The 13,514-nt window shown below is 43.7% G+C and overlaps 2 protein-coding genes across 2 annotated transcripts in view; both read left to right on the top strand.

The window, feature by feature from the left end:
- col16a1 (collagen, type XVI, alpha 1) overlaps nucleotides 1-13,514 on the top strand; it is a 153,210-nt gene that overhangs the window by 27,324 nt on the left and 112,372 nt on the right. The gene's annotated exons all lie outside the window — the stretch shown is intronic.
- LOC308292320 (beta-1,3-galactosyl-O-glycosyl-glycoprotein beta-1,6-N-acetylglucosaminyltransferase 3-like) lies at nucleotides 699-1,862 on the top strand (the record flags this gene model as incomplete). The annotated part of the gene is made up of 1 exon (XM_080734636.1): nucleotides 699-1,862. The coding sequence occupies exon 1, from the start codon at nucleotides 714-716 to the stop codon at nucleotides 1,860-1,862; it is 1,149 nt and encodes a 382-aa protein (XP_080590762.1). The 5' UTR covers nucleotides 699-713.

The following is a 13,514-nucleotide window of genomic DNA, read 5'->3' as shown; positions in this document are numbered from 1 at the left end:
TAGTAAGAAATAAGAATAGGGGCAGCCCGTTTAAACGTGTAACCGAATATCCGCACGCACCCTACCTAAAATAAAGCTGTTTTTGTAAACTGGATTAAAACCGCAGTAGTTCCATGTTGGTCAGAGTGAATTTTAGCTGGCGTCACAAGGTTGGAAATCACAATCTCACAGTTAGATCGGCTGTCATATACACCATTTATGGGTGGAGGTACTGTGGAAGCTCCATAAAAGGACACATGTGAACATAGTGACATCAGAAGCGGATGTAGACATCAGCAATGGGATATAAGCAACGTATAGTGGCAGTTTACTTGGCCCCGAGTCTGTGAGTCAAGCTGAGAATAGAGACCTCCTCAACCTCATTAAAGATCCCTGGAACCGAAGAGCCTTCTAGCCTATTAGCGGATGAACATCTTTTTCCGCTATCTTCAGTACACAGTCCTAATCTAGCTCTTCATAGCTGTAGACGAAAACCAAACTACGAGGCCAAAGAAAAGATGTACCCTAAGATTTACCTTAAACCCTTTCCATGACAATGGTTTATTAAAAATCGCTGGATCATCCTTAGTACTTTACTAGGGCTCGGCTGGTTTGTTTACTACCTGTCTGTAAACTACAGATCTTCTCCCACCTGCTGCAAGACCAACGAGTTGCGTCCAATGACAGTGGACCCACCGTTGCATCCGACAGATTCTGCCTCTGAGTTGCCCTCAATGACTGGCCAAAGAATACCAAAAGAATACTTTGAGGACCTGCCAGTGTGCTCGGCCATCATCCAGGGAGACATGGTGAACAAGAATGATGAGATTGCTCGACTCCTGGGATCGAGGGAGAGACTGTCAAATGATTTCTACCTTAGCATGGCAAAGGACTGTGACGCTTACATAGAAAACAGAGGGTTTATCACGGTGCCGCTCAGTGCAGAGGAGAGGGACTTTCCCATTGCCTACTCCATGGTCATTCATGCAGATGTGGAGATGTTTGAGAGACTGCTACGTGCCGTGTACCACCCTCAGAATGTGTATTGTGTACATATGGATGACAAGTCGTCTGAGGGATTTCAGGAAGCTGTGAGGGCAATCGTTTCCTGTTTCTCTAATGTGTTCATAGCCAGCAAACTAGAAAGAGTTACATACGCGTCCTGGTCTAGAGTGCAAGCTGATCTAAACTGCATGAAAGATCTGATGCAGTCTCCTGTCCAGTGGAAGTATCTTCTCAACACTTGCGGCGCAGACCTACCCATCAAGACCAATGCAGAAATGGTTCAAGCGCTGAAGTTGCTCAATGGAAAGAACAGTATGGAGTCTGAGGACATGTCAGATTTTAAGAAGGGCCGCTGGCAGTACCAATACAAAGTTACCGATACTGAGCATGAGAGCTCTGTCACCAACACGGGAATCAGGAAGACCCCACCAATCAATCCCATGTTCTCAGGGAACGCTTACTTTGTGGTCACTAGAGACTTTGTAAAGCATGTGCTGGAAGACAGAGAGATTCAGCATTTCATGGAGTGGTGCAAGGACACATATTCCCCGGATGAACATCTGTGGGCCACTCTGAACAGGATGAGCTCTGTGCCTGGGTCAGTGCCTGCCCACAACAAGTTCCACCTGTCTGACATGAATGCCATTGCTCGCCTGGTGATTTTGGTTTACCATGCTGGTGATGTAATGAAAGGCTATGCGTACCCTGCATGCACTTCCACGGTTAGAAGAGGAGTGTGTGTATATGGGGCTGGTGACCTCCAGTGGATATTTCAACAGCATCACCTCATGGCGAACAAGTTTGATCCAGAGGTTGATGACATTGCAATTCGATGTATTGAGGCAATTCTCCGTTTCAAAGCATTGCATTACATTTAGTGGCTATGCAAAATTCACAGATGATGCAAAAAAGTATTTAAAAAAATATGCAAATACAATTGTAAAAATAAAAAAAGCAAAAACTGTCTTGGCCATGCATTTCAGCCCGGCAAAGACAACAATATCTATATATGCCCTGATGAAGACCCCGAGAGGGTCGAAACATGTCGGCTTTTATTATGTCTTGAAATAAAGTACACTGCTTTTACGTCCGTTCCCCTCCTTTTTATTTTTTGAGTGCTCGGATCCTCCTTCTCTTTTGACAACAATATGTTGTTTACAGTTTACAATTTAGGCATTTAGCAGACGCTTTTAATCCAAAGCGACTTACAATAAGCAGATAACATCACAATAATAAACAAGATAATATTTGTATGTTGTTACAAATATACAAATATTTTTATCCTGTAGCTATGACATTTAGAATTAATACATTTAAACTAAAACATATTTTCATATCATGTCAGGGTCTGTAGGACAGACTAATTTGAAAGGGCCTAATGTATGTCAAATTTGTGAGTCTGTGACATAAAAGATTAGAACACTAATATAGGGCTTGAACCGTAGTTTACTAACTAACACTCTTCACTGTATTGATGCTCTGTGGGAGCATCGATACAGTGACTAATGTGAAAAAATAATATATATATGTGTGTGTGTGTGTGTGTGTGTGTGTGTGTGTGTGTGTGTGTGTGTGTGTGTATGTAACACAGTAGCCTATATAAAGTGCAAAAACAATAGTAAAATAATTGCAAAAACATAGTCTCGGTCATGCCTTTCGGCCTGGCGGAGACAACAATAACCAAAACATATTTTCATATTATATCAGGGTCTATATACTCATTTGAAATGAGGGTCCATGGCCAAATGTATATCAGTTTGTGTCTAATCTAGGTGGAGGTTTTGATAGTAACTGCGACCTGATGGTCGCAATGAGTGGCAACGCATACACACACACACACACACACACACACACACACACACAGTCACAAACACGCGCACACACACACACACACACACACACACACACACACACACACACACACACACACACACACACACACACACACACACACACACACACACACACACACACACACAGAGGGGTCCGTTGAACTGCGTGTTAAGTACCAACTGCGGCAGGAGCTCCCCAGCTGACAGAGGTGCTTTCCGTGAATCAGCGTGTTAAGCAGTGACAGCTGACTGAGCAGTGTTCGCACAGACCCATAGGAGAGGCAATCAGCGATGCGCTGTATTAACGTGACTCATAGCGTTACGGACATGAGGCAGACATTTTGATACTAACTGCGACCTGACGGTCGCAAAAAATGTCACATATACTTCACACGTAGTTGGTGTGATGACATGGCTGGCATTATTTTCACCGTGTGAGTCTGGGTGTGGTGTTTAGACAGACAGTGTCACAAACCTTTAAGATGCAGAACTACAGGCCAAGTCTGAAGATGTGGTGTGGTCTGAGCAATGGTACCGGAAGTAGGGCTAAACAGATACTCTGCCATACATTTCCATTTGCATTGCTACGACATGCTAACAAGCTTCCAGTGGACATTTCTCAGCAATAATAAATAACTACACTAACACACACTGCCAGATAGCAGACAATTTACAACAATTTTTTTCCTGATGTCCCTATTTTGGGCATGTCAGCAGTCTTTATAGGCAAACGTAAGAAATCTTTCTCAATCTCAAAATAGCAGATCTTCAAGCTCATGTGTGGTGCGCTTGTAAAACGTTTTCTGAACTGGTGGTTGTGGATGTTTTTGTTGTTCAAAGGGGGTTGGTATGTATATTGTGATGGTGTCTTGTTGAAAGTTGTCCAAGGCCCCGCAAGGGGAAAATGAATGACCTCATCGCAGTAAAGTGCAGCTTTCAAGCACTCCTCCGTACTTTGCAGTTTTATTTCTGGAAAACAACCAGGAATGTTTTCTCCCTATCTCACTCTTCACTTTTAGCCTATCTATTTTATTTTGCTACCTATTGCTGCTTCCCCCAGTCTTTTAATCTGTACCATTTTTTGTCCGTCTCATTTCTGTCTCCCCAATTATATTATAGCACATCACGCGTGCTACATCTAATCTCATCACTTTTATGTTATCAGCGTCAAGCACATCACCTCACATGCCCCTTCTGCACCTGCTGTGTTGCGTGTCTTTGAAACGTGTACAATAGATCTTCTGGTACGGGCCTCTTATCATTGAGAGTCTGAAGGATAAGGTGTGTGGGTGTGTGTGTGTGTGTGTGTGTGGTGAGAGAGAGAGAGCGAACGAAAGAGTGCGAAAGAAAGAAAAAGAGAGAAGGGAGCGAGGCGGGTGGCTGGCTGGGCTGTGTGTGTGTGTGTGTAAACAGAGCGAAAGAGGGAGAGTTTCTGCTGATCAGCAACCCCGTCCAATTATCTTGGAATGCCACCTTGTAAAGCACATTCAATAACTACCGTACCCCCCTCTCTCGCTGCGAACAAATATAGATGCACACACACACACACACACACACACACACACACACACACACACACACACACACACACACACACACACACACACACACACACACGCACTCTTCTACTCTGCATGCACTTCCGACCTCTTCTCCCTAATGAAAGCGCTGTGCCAAGTGTTTGTTGTTACAAAGCAGGACATTAAAACCGAGAGATGCAGTTGGTTTCAATAGAGCCTCGCCCACAGCAACGCTATGGCAGATAAGGCCATTGATTCCTAAAGCTTTATGGACGTTGCTAAATATCAACCCACCCACCCAGATGCACGAAAGATCACACCGTGGGCGTTACTCTAGCCTGAATTTTAGCATCGAGCTCGCTCCGTTTCAGCTGATTCTGCTCATGGATGTGGTACCAGGGCGGTTGCGGCTTCGCGGGCTTGTTAGCTGTACACTACTGTGTTGTCATGACAAGTTGTATTTGGGTCACATATTCCATGTGTTATTGATGTGCACTGCATAAACTTACAGTGCAGTGGTGGCCACTGTGAACCGTGGAAGTTAGTAGAGGATATACTGCGCTGCTGCTAAGCTTTCTCAGAGGCCTCAGGGTGTCGTTAACAATAGGTAATTCTTTACAACACATTATTTTCCTCATTATGTGCGCACTCAAAAAGTATTTTCAGCCTTTGGGTTATGTGTACTGTACACAGTATATGCTTAGTGAAACTGTCATGTGCGTGGAATGCAATGCATTGTTATAGTCGAACATCCCTAAACAAAGTAGAGGTAGTCATTGTACTAGCCTACCTTTCATATTGAAATTGTAAGACGCACGCACGCACGCACGCACACACACACACACACACACACACACACACACACACACACACACGCACACAGTGCAGCTCCACTCGTTGTTGTGAACAAACAGAGAGAAGTTTTTGTCCGCATCCCGCTCGCTTCTCAACGTGAAAGTATTTTAAATAATGTAGTCGGCTCCTAAATGAATGTCCTCGACTCAACTATGTATGGCTGTGTGCCAGGTCTGCCCCAGGCTGTGCTACTGCTGTCACAGGCCGAACTGTGACAACAGACCCTGTGGCCACGCCTGTGCTGTAACGGTGAAAACCGCAGGCGTAGAGTTCCACAGAGGTTCCATAAAAGGCTTGAATTTGGGAAAAGTTAAAAACTGGTTTCCTCACGGTCTGCATAATGCTAATGGCCAATGCCTGTGTGCAAGTTGAGATCAATTGCTCAACCCACTGAGGAGATCCATGTGGGACAGAGAGTTTGACTGCGTAATTATAGTGTAGGGTATAATGCATTAATTATTAATTAACATCATTTGGTTATTTTGTTTTCTTTTTGGAGCTGTGTGAAACACAGGCTCCCTATACGTGGCTGTGTGGGTCTGTGTGTGTGTGTGTGTGTGTGTGTGTGTGTGTGTGTGTGTGTCTGTCTGTCTGTCTGTGTGTATGTAGCCTGAACTTCCTAAACTTCGGCACGCCACTAGTCCCACAGTTTTGCCACCACACACTCGCGCCATATGTCAAATCGACCGGCTTACTCGGGAATCGTGGGCTATTACTTTTCTAAGAGAAAGGTTCTATAGTTTAATTGATATTAATTTATTAGTGAATTAATTTTCCCCATTGACTTATAATGGGAATCGCAAAAACTCACATTCAATTATTTGTCTCTCGCAAACCATAGGGGCTAGAGTTTCAAGACTTGGAGAGGAGGTTCATAATGATTTCAAGGATTAAATAAAAAATAATTGTGTCATTTGGCCGCATGGTGGCGCCATAACACCCCACTTTACGTTTTGGCCTGTAACTCTTGAACCGTAGGTCGGAAAATTAAAAATATTTTTTCCCTGGATTCCTTGGGCCATGACGCATCTCCCCATATAGCCACGCCCATTTGCGCCATGATATATTTTCCGCCATCTTGAATTTTCTCCAAAACACACTTTTTGCTCCTTTTCCTACATATTTTCTTCAAATGTCACAAAAATCGGTACACATGATCCACACACACACACACACACACACACACACACACACACACACACACACACACACACAGCTCCACTTCACACGGGTGTGATTTTTTTCTTTGGTGCACTGTAAACTTCTCAAAGAAACTTCTCAAAGAAAGAAATTATTAATTGAAATAATTAATGTACTTTATTTCAGTAGAGAACATCTAAATGGCTATCAGCATAACAATGTGGGGTCCAGGGACCGTCAAGCTAAATTGGCGAACCAAATGGACTCTTACGGGTCTGTAACTCAGACGGCGGACACTTTTTGATTCCATTTGTCCACTCTCAAGAGATACATTAAAACAGGGGACTTAAAGGAGTAGTTCACCCCCAAAATGATTTTTTTCCCCTATTGATTAGTCATGCCATGGAGAGTAGAGTTCAATAATATTTTTAGGTTTTTGTCGCATTTCTAAGACAAAAATGTGATAACAATAAATTTACCCCCATTCGTTCTGGATGGGGACCCGTTTCGAAACGGGTCCCCATCCGGAATCAATGAGGGTAAATTTACTCGAATCAATTTTTTGTCTTAGGAATGTGACAAAAAACAAAAAATATTATTGAACTTTACTCTCCATGGCATGACTAATCAATAGGAAAAAATCAAACCTCGGTTCGAAGTGGAGTGGTGAATCTGAGCAGCTATACCATGTGTGTGCGTGCGTGCGTGCGTGCGTGCGTGTTGAGTGTGCCTGGCCTGCTAAACAGCACCCCTCCTTTGAGTGTGCCTGGCCTGCTAAACAGCACCCCTCCTTTAACATGTGTGTTGTGTGTGGCCACTAGAGGTATTGCCAGGCTACAGACATAGCCAGCCAGCCAGCCAGCCACATAGCCAGCCACCCACCCACCCACCCACCCACAGACATACCTGTCTATTGGGAGTGCTTTCACCACTCCAAAAAAAGTCATTTTTGGGGTGAACTACTCCTTTAACTCATCTGGTGCCGATCCCGAACTAGTTCGGCTTTATTTCAATCCAATACAATCTTTTTTTTATTAATTCACTTACCCCGAGCTGCTTGTAGAGTCGTGGGTGGTCCTGGCTCGCTAGCCGCTAGCCAGCTAGCCGTTCTACTCTGTCCGACGATATATTCCATTAAAAATGGTTTAAAATACATTTTTGAGCTCCCCAATGTTCACCCGATGTTCGGCGCCGCTTCTGATGAGTACACGAGTGTGCCGATCCCGAAGTAGTTCGGCTTTATTTAATTAAATGAATAAAATGATAAGAGGCCTTCTGAAGCCTGGCTTGATTTTTGTAGCTACTAGCCGAAAGCTAACAACGTCCCGGCCGGCCGTAATTTGCGAACGCAATCGCCAATCTCCGCCTAATCCAATGAAAGACCGCATCTTTAAAGGCTTATATCTCTTTTTTGTGTTTTAGGAAAGCGGCGCGAGGTTTATTTACGGCGAAATCGCCCAAAAATGATCTTTTAGATGACAAAATGGGAATAGCCATTCTGTTAGCATCTTCATCCGGGACATTTCCATGCCGTGCATGAACGTGAGGACGTCAGGTCCTGGAAGCTGAAGTCCTGGAAGCTAAAGCGCTCGCCTATGAGAGATGCGCTGGCATTCTTTGGCCCCTAGAGGGCGCTGGCGCTCAAAGAGTTAAGAGAGGTCCAAGGGATCAGAGGTCCTTGTATCAAATTGGGGGTCTGTGCCCCAAATGCATATAAAATTTAGAATGCCAAAACTTCTCTGTGAAAACAGAGGTAAAAGACAGAGAACAGAGAGATGGGGCTGGCTGACTGACTGACTCATTGTCAGCCCAGTGAGATGTACCATAGCTAAATTAAACTCTATCCACAAGTTTCCAAAGCCCCATAGTGCATTGCGCAGACGCTGTACCGAGCTTCCGGCGCCGCAGCCGAGTGTGATTTACAAGCTCACAACAGGCTGCATCTGCGATGCGACGTGAGCTTGTATGTCTGCTGTTAAACCGGAAGTGTGGTGCAAACAGGTCCAAATAATCTCCAGTAAACTCCCGCGGAAACAGGTGGATAAAAGCTCTGCTCAACAAGCTTGTAGATCTGCTATGTATGGCACAGGACATACGATCAGGCCTGTCACAATTAATCGGGCGCACAGTGGTGTGGCTTATGCTTCCTAATGCTGCATCATTACCTGCCTTGGCAAGAATTGAGGACAGCCCATCAAAGCAGAAATGAACCCCGCCAAGTCTATCCAATCTCTTAAAGGCTACACGCAGCTACTAGCGGGATCCTGGAGTGGTATTCATACTTTGTGCTAATTAGCTTGTCAACAAGGAAATGCTTTCCCCTTGATCACAGCATGAGAAGAAATGGGTTCAAGTTCCACTGTGTCCTCTGCCAAGCTAAGTGTTTGAAAAGACTCCAGACTCCCCAAAAGTAGCCAGCCCCGTCCATTGAAGAGCTTAATTTGCCCTTCAATTAAGGAAAATCCCCACGCTGAAATGCTGCTTTTAAGAAGCTATCAGAGCCATGAGTAAACAATTCTTTCATTTCATGTGGGCAAGTATCAGGTTTTGAAGCCTATACAGCCCACTGACACTCAAATTCGTACAGTCTCCTAGTTAAAGGAACACTGAGGATTTCACTGTGCAGTTACATACAAACTCAAAGCCATATATAATATATGGTAATGTTGGAAAACACCTGTCAACCAGATGGTTTCCATAATTTCTCAAACCTAATTTGTCGCATCTTGACACCTTTTTCGAAAATCTATTATTCTTGTGAAGAGATTCATGGTCGGTAGATGAAGCAAAAGCAATATGTACGATGTTGTTTAGTTAAAACATTTCCAGACGGAAATGTCTAAGCATTCACAGAGGGAAAGAAAACCATCGCTGACATGGAGCACGATGTACCGGGCCCGGTGAGCCTCCAGCAGCCAAAAAGCAAAAACGTAATTGCAGGTACCGGGAGCCGGGAAGGGTGGTGGTGGGGGGGGTTCCTGTGTACTGCTGCCTTACAAGGTCCCAACAAAGCATTTTGCAATGTCTGCAGGAAAGATCCTGGCATTTCGCACAGAGGGGAGGCAGATGTCTAACTGCATGCTAGCAGAAAGCAACACGTTGCCAACAGCGCGACTGTACAACAGTCACAAGGACGGTAGACGGGTCTGTAGCTGCAGCCGCAGAAAATATGGCAGACAGATGTGATTGGGGCCGATGAAATGAAATTATTTTAATGATGCACTGTTAACACAAATTCACACCAGCAGTAGGGATTTGCGATCTGGCGGTCTGAAAATCCGACAGAGGATGATGTGGACCTTCGTGCGCACACCTAGTCCACGGCCTATTCTGGCCACAGGGTTACTTCTGGTTAGCTGCTGCTCTGTCCTGCAGCTATGCAGCAACGCAAAGTTGAGAACGTTGTAGCGCCTTTTTGCCAGTTCTGCCTGTGGTGGAATTCAGATCAATCAATATAATAATCATGAGAAAATGAGGAGACAAGACAATTATATGGTGGTCAAGTTTATGTTACATGATATCATGGACAGAAGTACAGTTAACACTCTGGACAGTGGTAAAGTAGTTCTGCCAAGAATAATGGTCAGACACTAGAGTTATACTGTGTGGCTTCAAGGCCTCTGGAACGAGCTGTACCATAACAAGATAGGCTTTACCAAAACAATAGTTACTGAGGCCTACTGAAGACCTCTCGACTCCTAACTATCAAGTATTAGTATCATCATAAAGACCTAGATATTAATATAATCAATGAATACATGATCTACTCTATAACGTCACACATAATCAATCATCTACTGCAGCCTCCTGCCGCAGTGGGGAATGTGACAGTCGTTCGAATTCTCCATATATTTAACCTTTATCAGAACATGGAAGTCGACTTCATGAATAAAATTGTAGTTGAGTTTTTTTACTTTCACATGTTGTACTGTTCATTGGCACTGTGCTGAGGGCACGCCCACTGTGGCCCATCCCAACTTTCCTCCTGCTCTGAATCCATTCTGCCATTCTGAGAACGGCTGTTCATCTTTAGCTCTCAAACATCTCTTGAGTGACTGGCTGTTTAAAAATAGCTGCCTTACCTCAAGCGACACCTCTCCTTCTTCCACTCTCCTCCCTTTGTCCTCTGCCCAATAAAAAAAAGTTGAAGCAGCAGATGAGAAAGGAAAGTGGAAAAATGTCAGAAGTGGATTTTTGGGGTTGCTAAAAATGATGGGGGCTGCGGTCTTTCTTCTACTTCGGAAAGCCCGCTTGGAGAGAGTTGGGAAGATGAGTGCTTTTTTGTGTGAGTGTACGTGCATGTGTGTCTTTTTGGAAGTAGTAATATGTCTTTGATAGTGCAGGGAGTACTTTTTTGCTGAGTTGGTAGAAGATGTATTGGGGTAGCCCAGTAGTGTATGAGAGAGACAGAGAGAGAGAGAGAGAGAGAGAGAGAGAGAGAGAGAGAGAGAGAGAGAGAGATGTTTTACTGAGACAGAAGATCAGAGGCCTTATAGTTCTCTTTTAAACTCCTTTCCTTTACACTTTCTTGCACTGTACTGTCAGTTGTCTGGTACATTTAGTTCCGACTTCCAAGTCTTCGATTCATTCAATTTGTTCAACTTTTTCATTTCAAGTCTTCTGCTGCAATGCTTCCCCAAAAACCCCTGCTCCTGACAGCTCTTACTCACAATCCAGGCCTTGAAAGAAAGATACCATGAGGCAGACGTGACATGCTCTGGGGAGATGGACAGGCCTGACAGCCACTTTTACCTTCAAACATTTCAAGGTTTTGAAACCCAGAAAAAAGCAGTGTAACCGTGCCGCAGGGCTCATTGTGCAGGAAGTTCTTTTTTAGCATGCCGCTGTGAAATTACTACATTTCTAACACCCACCACTTTAGTCCACTGGGTTTGATGTTCTTTTCACACATTGTTCTGTCATAAGTGTCAAGGACCCCTAGCTGACTTGTCTTCCAAGCAGAATGAAGACATGCACTTTGAGGTGGTGCCGTGGTGGTGATTGATGGGGCAGGTGCTCTCGTCAGAGAAGCTGTCAATGAGTTAGCGCTTGCAAGGTTTTGAATCTAGCTTGCACTCTCCTGTTAAATCTCTTTGCTCTGGTTCCTGTCAGCCTTCACTGAATTATCTAAAGAACCAAGGTAAACATCCACAAATCCATGTACTGGACAGAATTCAAACCAAGGCTAACTATACTTGGCTTTGAAGATAAATAACTTGGAAAAAAGAAACCAGTGAAGTAGAGCCCAACCGATGCAAACCCTTGGGTCTGAAGCCAATCCTGAATTTGAGTCCCAGCCAGAGTACCGATGTCTAAAAAAGTGCTAAATCAATTCCCACAAATTTGAGGGAGCTTTTAGATCTTTGGAATTATTTGGACAATGTTCAATTACTGTATAGTCGTAAATACTCACTGAGAGTGCGTATTGTACTTTTTCTCATATGTATTATCTGAATCTGCAACCAAGAAGATACCCTGATCCTCCCCAGACCGCCCTAATATGAGTTACAATTACAGTATAATGACATGCCCAAAACAGGGACACTAGGTTGAAAGTGATTAAAATTTGGGATACATCGGCTGCATAATATGTGATTTCTTTTATACCAATGTTGTCAGGTTATTATTATAGCTAATATATAGGCCAGCAGCCAGACCGATATATTGATCTGTGGCTCTACAGTGAAGTTGCAACCAGTGCTCTTCATCAGGTCTGAAGAATCATAAGAAATTAGAAGATAGCATACATTATGCACTAGGATTTGATCTTCTTACATGTTATCTAAATGATGAACCAAACAAATCTGCTTGTGTGAGAGATTCAATTCAGGAACATCCTAGTTTCTGGGTTCAGTTTCCATGACACACCGGGTGGATTTTAACAATTAATTTGGGATTTCATCAATGAATAACGGTAATACGATGACTAGAAATGGAACTGCAAGTGGCTCTTAATTAATACAATTTATATAATTAAGCCTTTCCCTGGCAAAATAACTCAGACCCTACCACTGTTGTTTGTGCTCAGATGCACAAGCACACACACGCATGCACACACTCACACAGAGGCAATGCGGATGTCCTTCAGAGCACAGTTGCTGTTTGTCTGACTCACAGTCTAATTGGAGCCATTCATTAGCTGCAGAATCACTCCCCCTCTGACTCCAGCGCTAAATTAGTTTCGATCTCACCAAAATGGTCAGCTCCCTCCGGTGATGCAGTTTCACATGTCAATGTGTGGCTCTGATGGTGACCCTAGAGATGGGTCACCTTACTCCAGCACACACCATGGCATCATGCCAGGTTCCCAAATATCTTAACATTTGTAGCTCAGATTAGATTAGTAACTTTCTGCTCACCGGTGACACGAGTTGATGTATTCCCTACGGTGAAAGAAACAGTGTCTTAACCCATTTAGGCCTAGGATTATTTAATGCTTTAACTTTTTCAAACAGCAGATATACAAGCTCACAGCGTGGCACCGAGTGCCGCACTGCGAGCTTGTAGATCTGTTATTTTTGAAAAAGTCGTGAAAGCGTGTACAAATCTTCGAATAAATGTATTTTTAAAGCAAACGTTTGTAACTAAAATTTTGCTTCTGGGTGGGCCTTGGAACTAAATATTTTGAGATGGAGGTCTGTGGCCAAATACATATCATTTTGGGGGTCCTTGACATGTAATAGTTTGAGAACCACTGACATAGTAGTCTCTCAAGAACAGACTAACTGAGCTCCAGTTAAGTGAAAAGGACCTTTTCTTTGACGATGGCTTGCCAGATTGCAGACATAGAAACATAGGGTTTTCAAAAAACCTTAGAAGGATTCAAAAGACTCTTATAGAATCGGGTCAAAATTCAAATTGTCACGTTTTTTCAAAAATTGCAGATCTACAAGCTCGCAGCGTGGCACTCGGTGCCGCGCTGTGAGCTTGTATATCTGCTATTTTTCAATAGTTAAAGCATAAAATAATAATACACGATACTGTGTACCCGTTGAAGACTGTGTACCATGTAGCTAAATATTGCATGAGGCCTAATGAAAGTAGTACGTCACACCTCTCGGCTGCGCTACAAGATGCCTCACCGTGCAGTACACAATGCAGACCCAGGTCCACAAGCTGTCTCTCAGTGGAACTCAGTAGAAAAAAATACGTGTCTCCTTCGTCCATGATGTCCACACACGTC

This window comes from Nannobrachium achirus, assembly GCF_963921795.1.
Source record: "Nannobrachium achirus genome assembly, chromosome: 10".
Taxonomy (NCBI): Eukaryota; Metazoa; Chordata; class Actinopteri; order Myctophiformes; family Myctophidae; genus Nannobrachium; species Nannobrachium achirus.
Note: the sequence above shows the minus strand (reverse complement) of the source record. Positions and strands in the feature narration are given on the sequence as shown.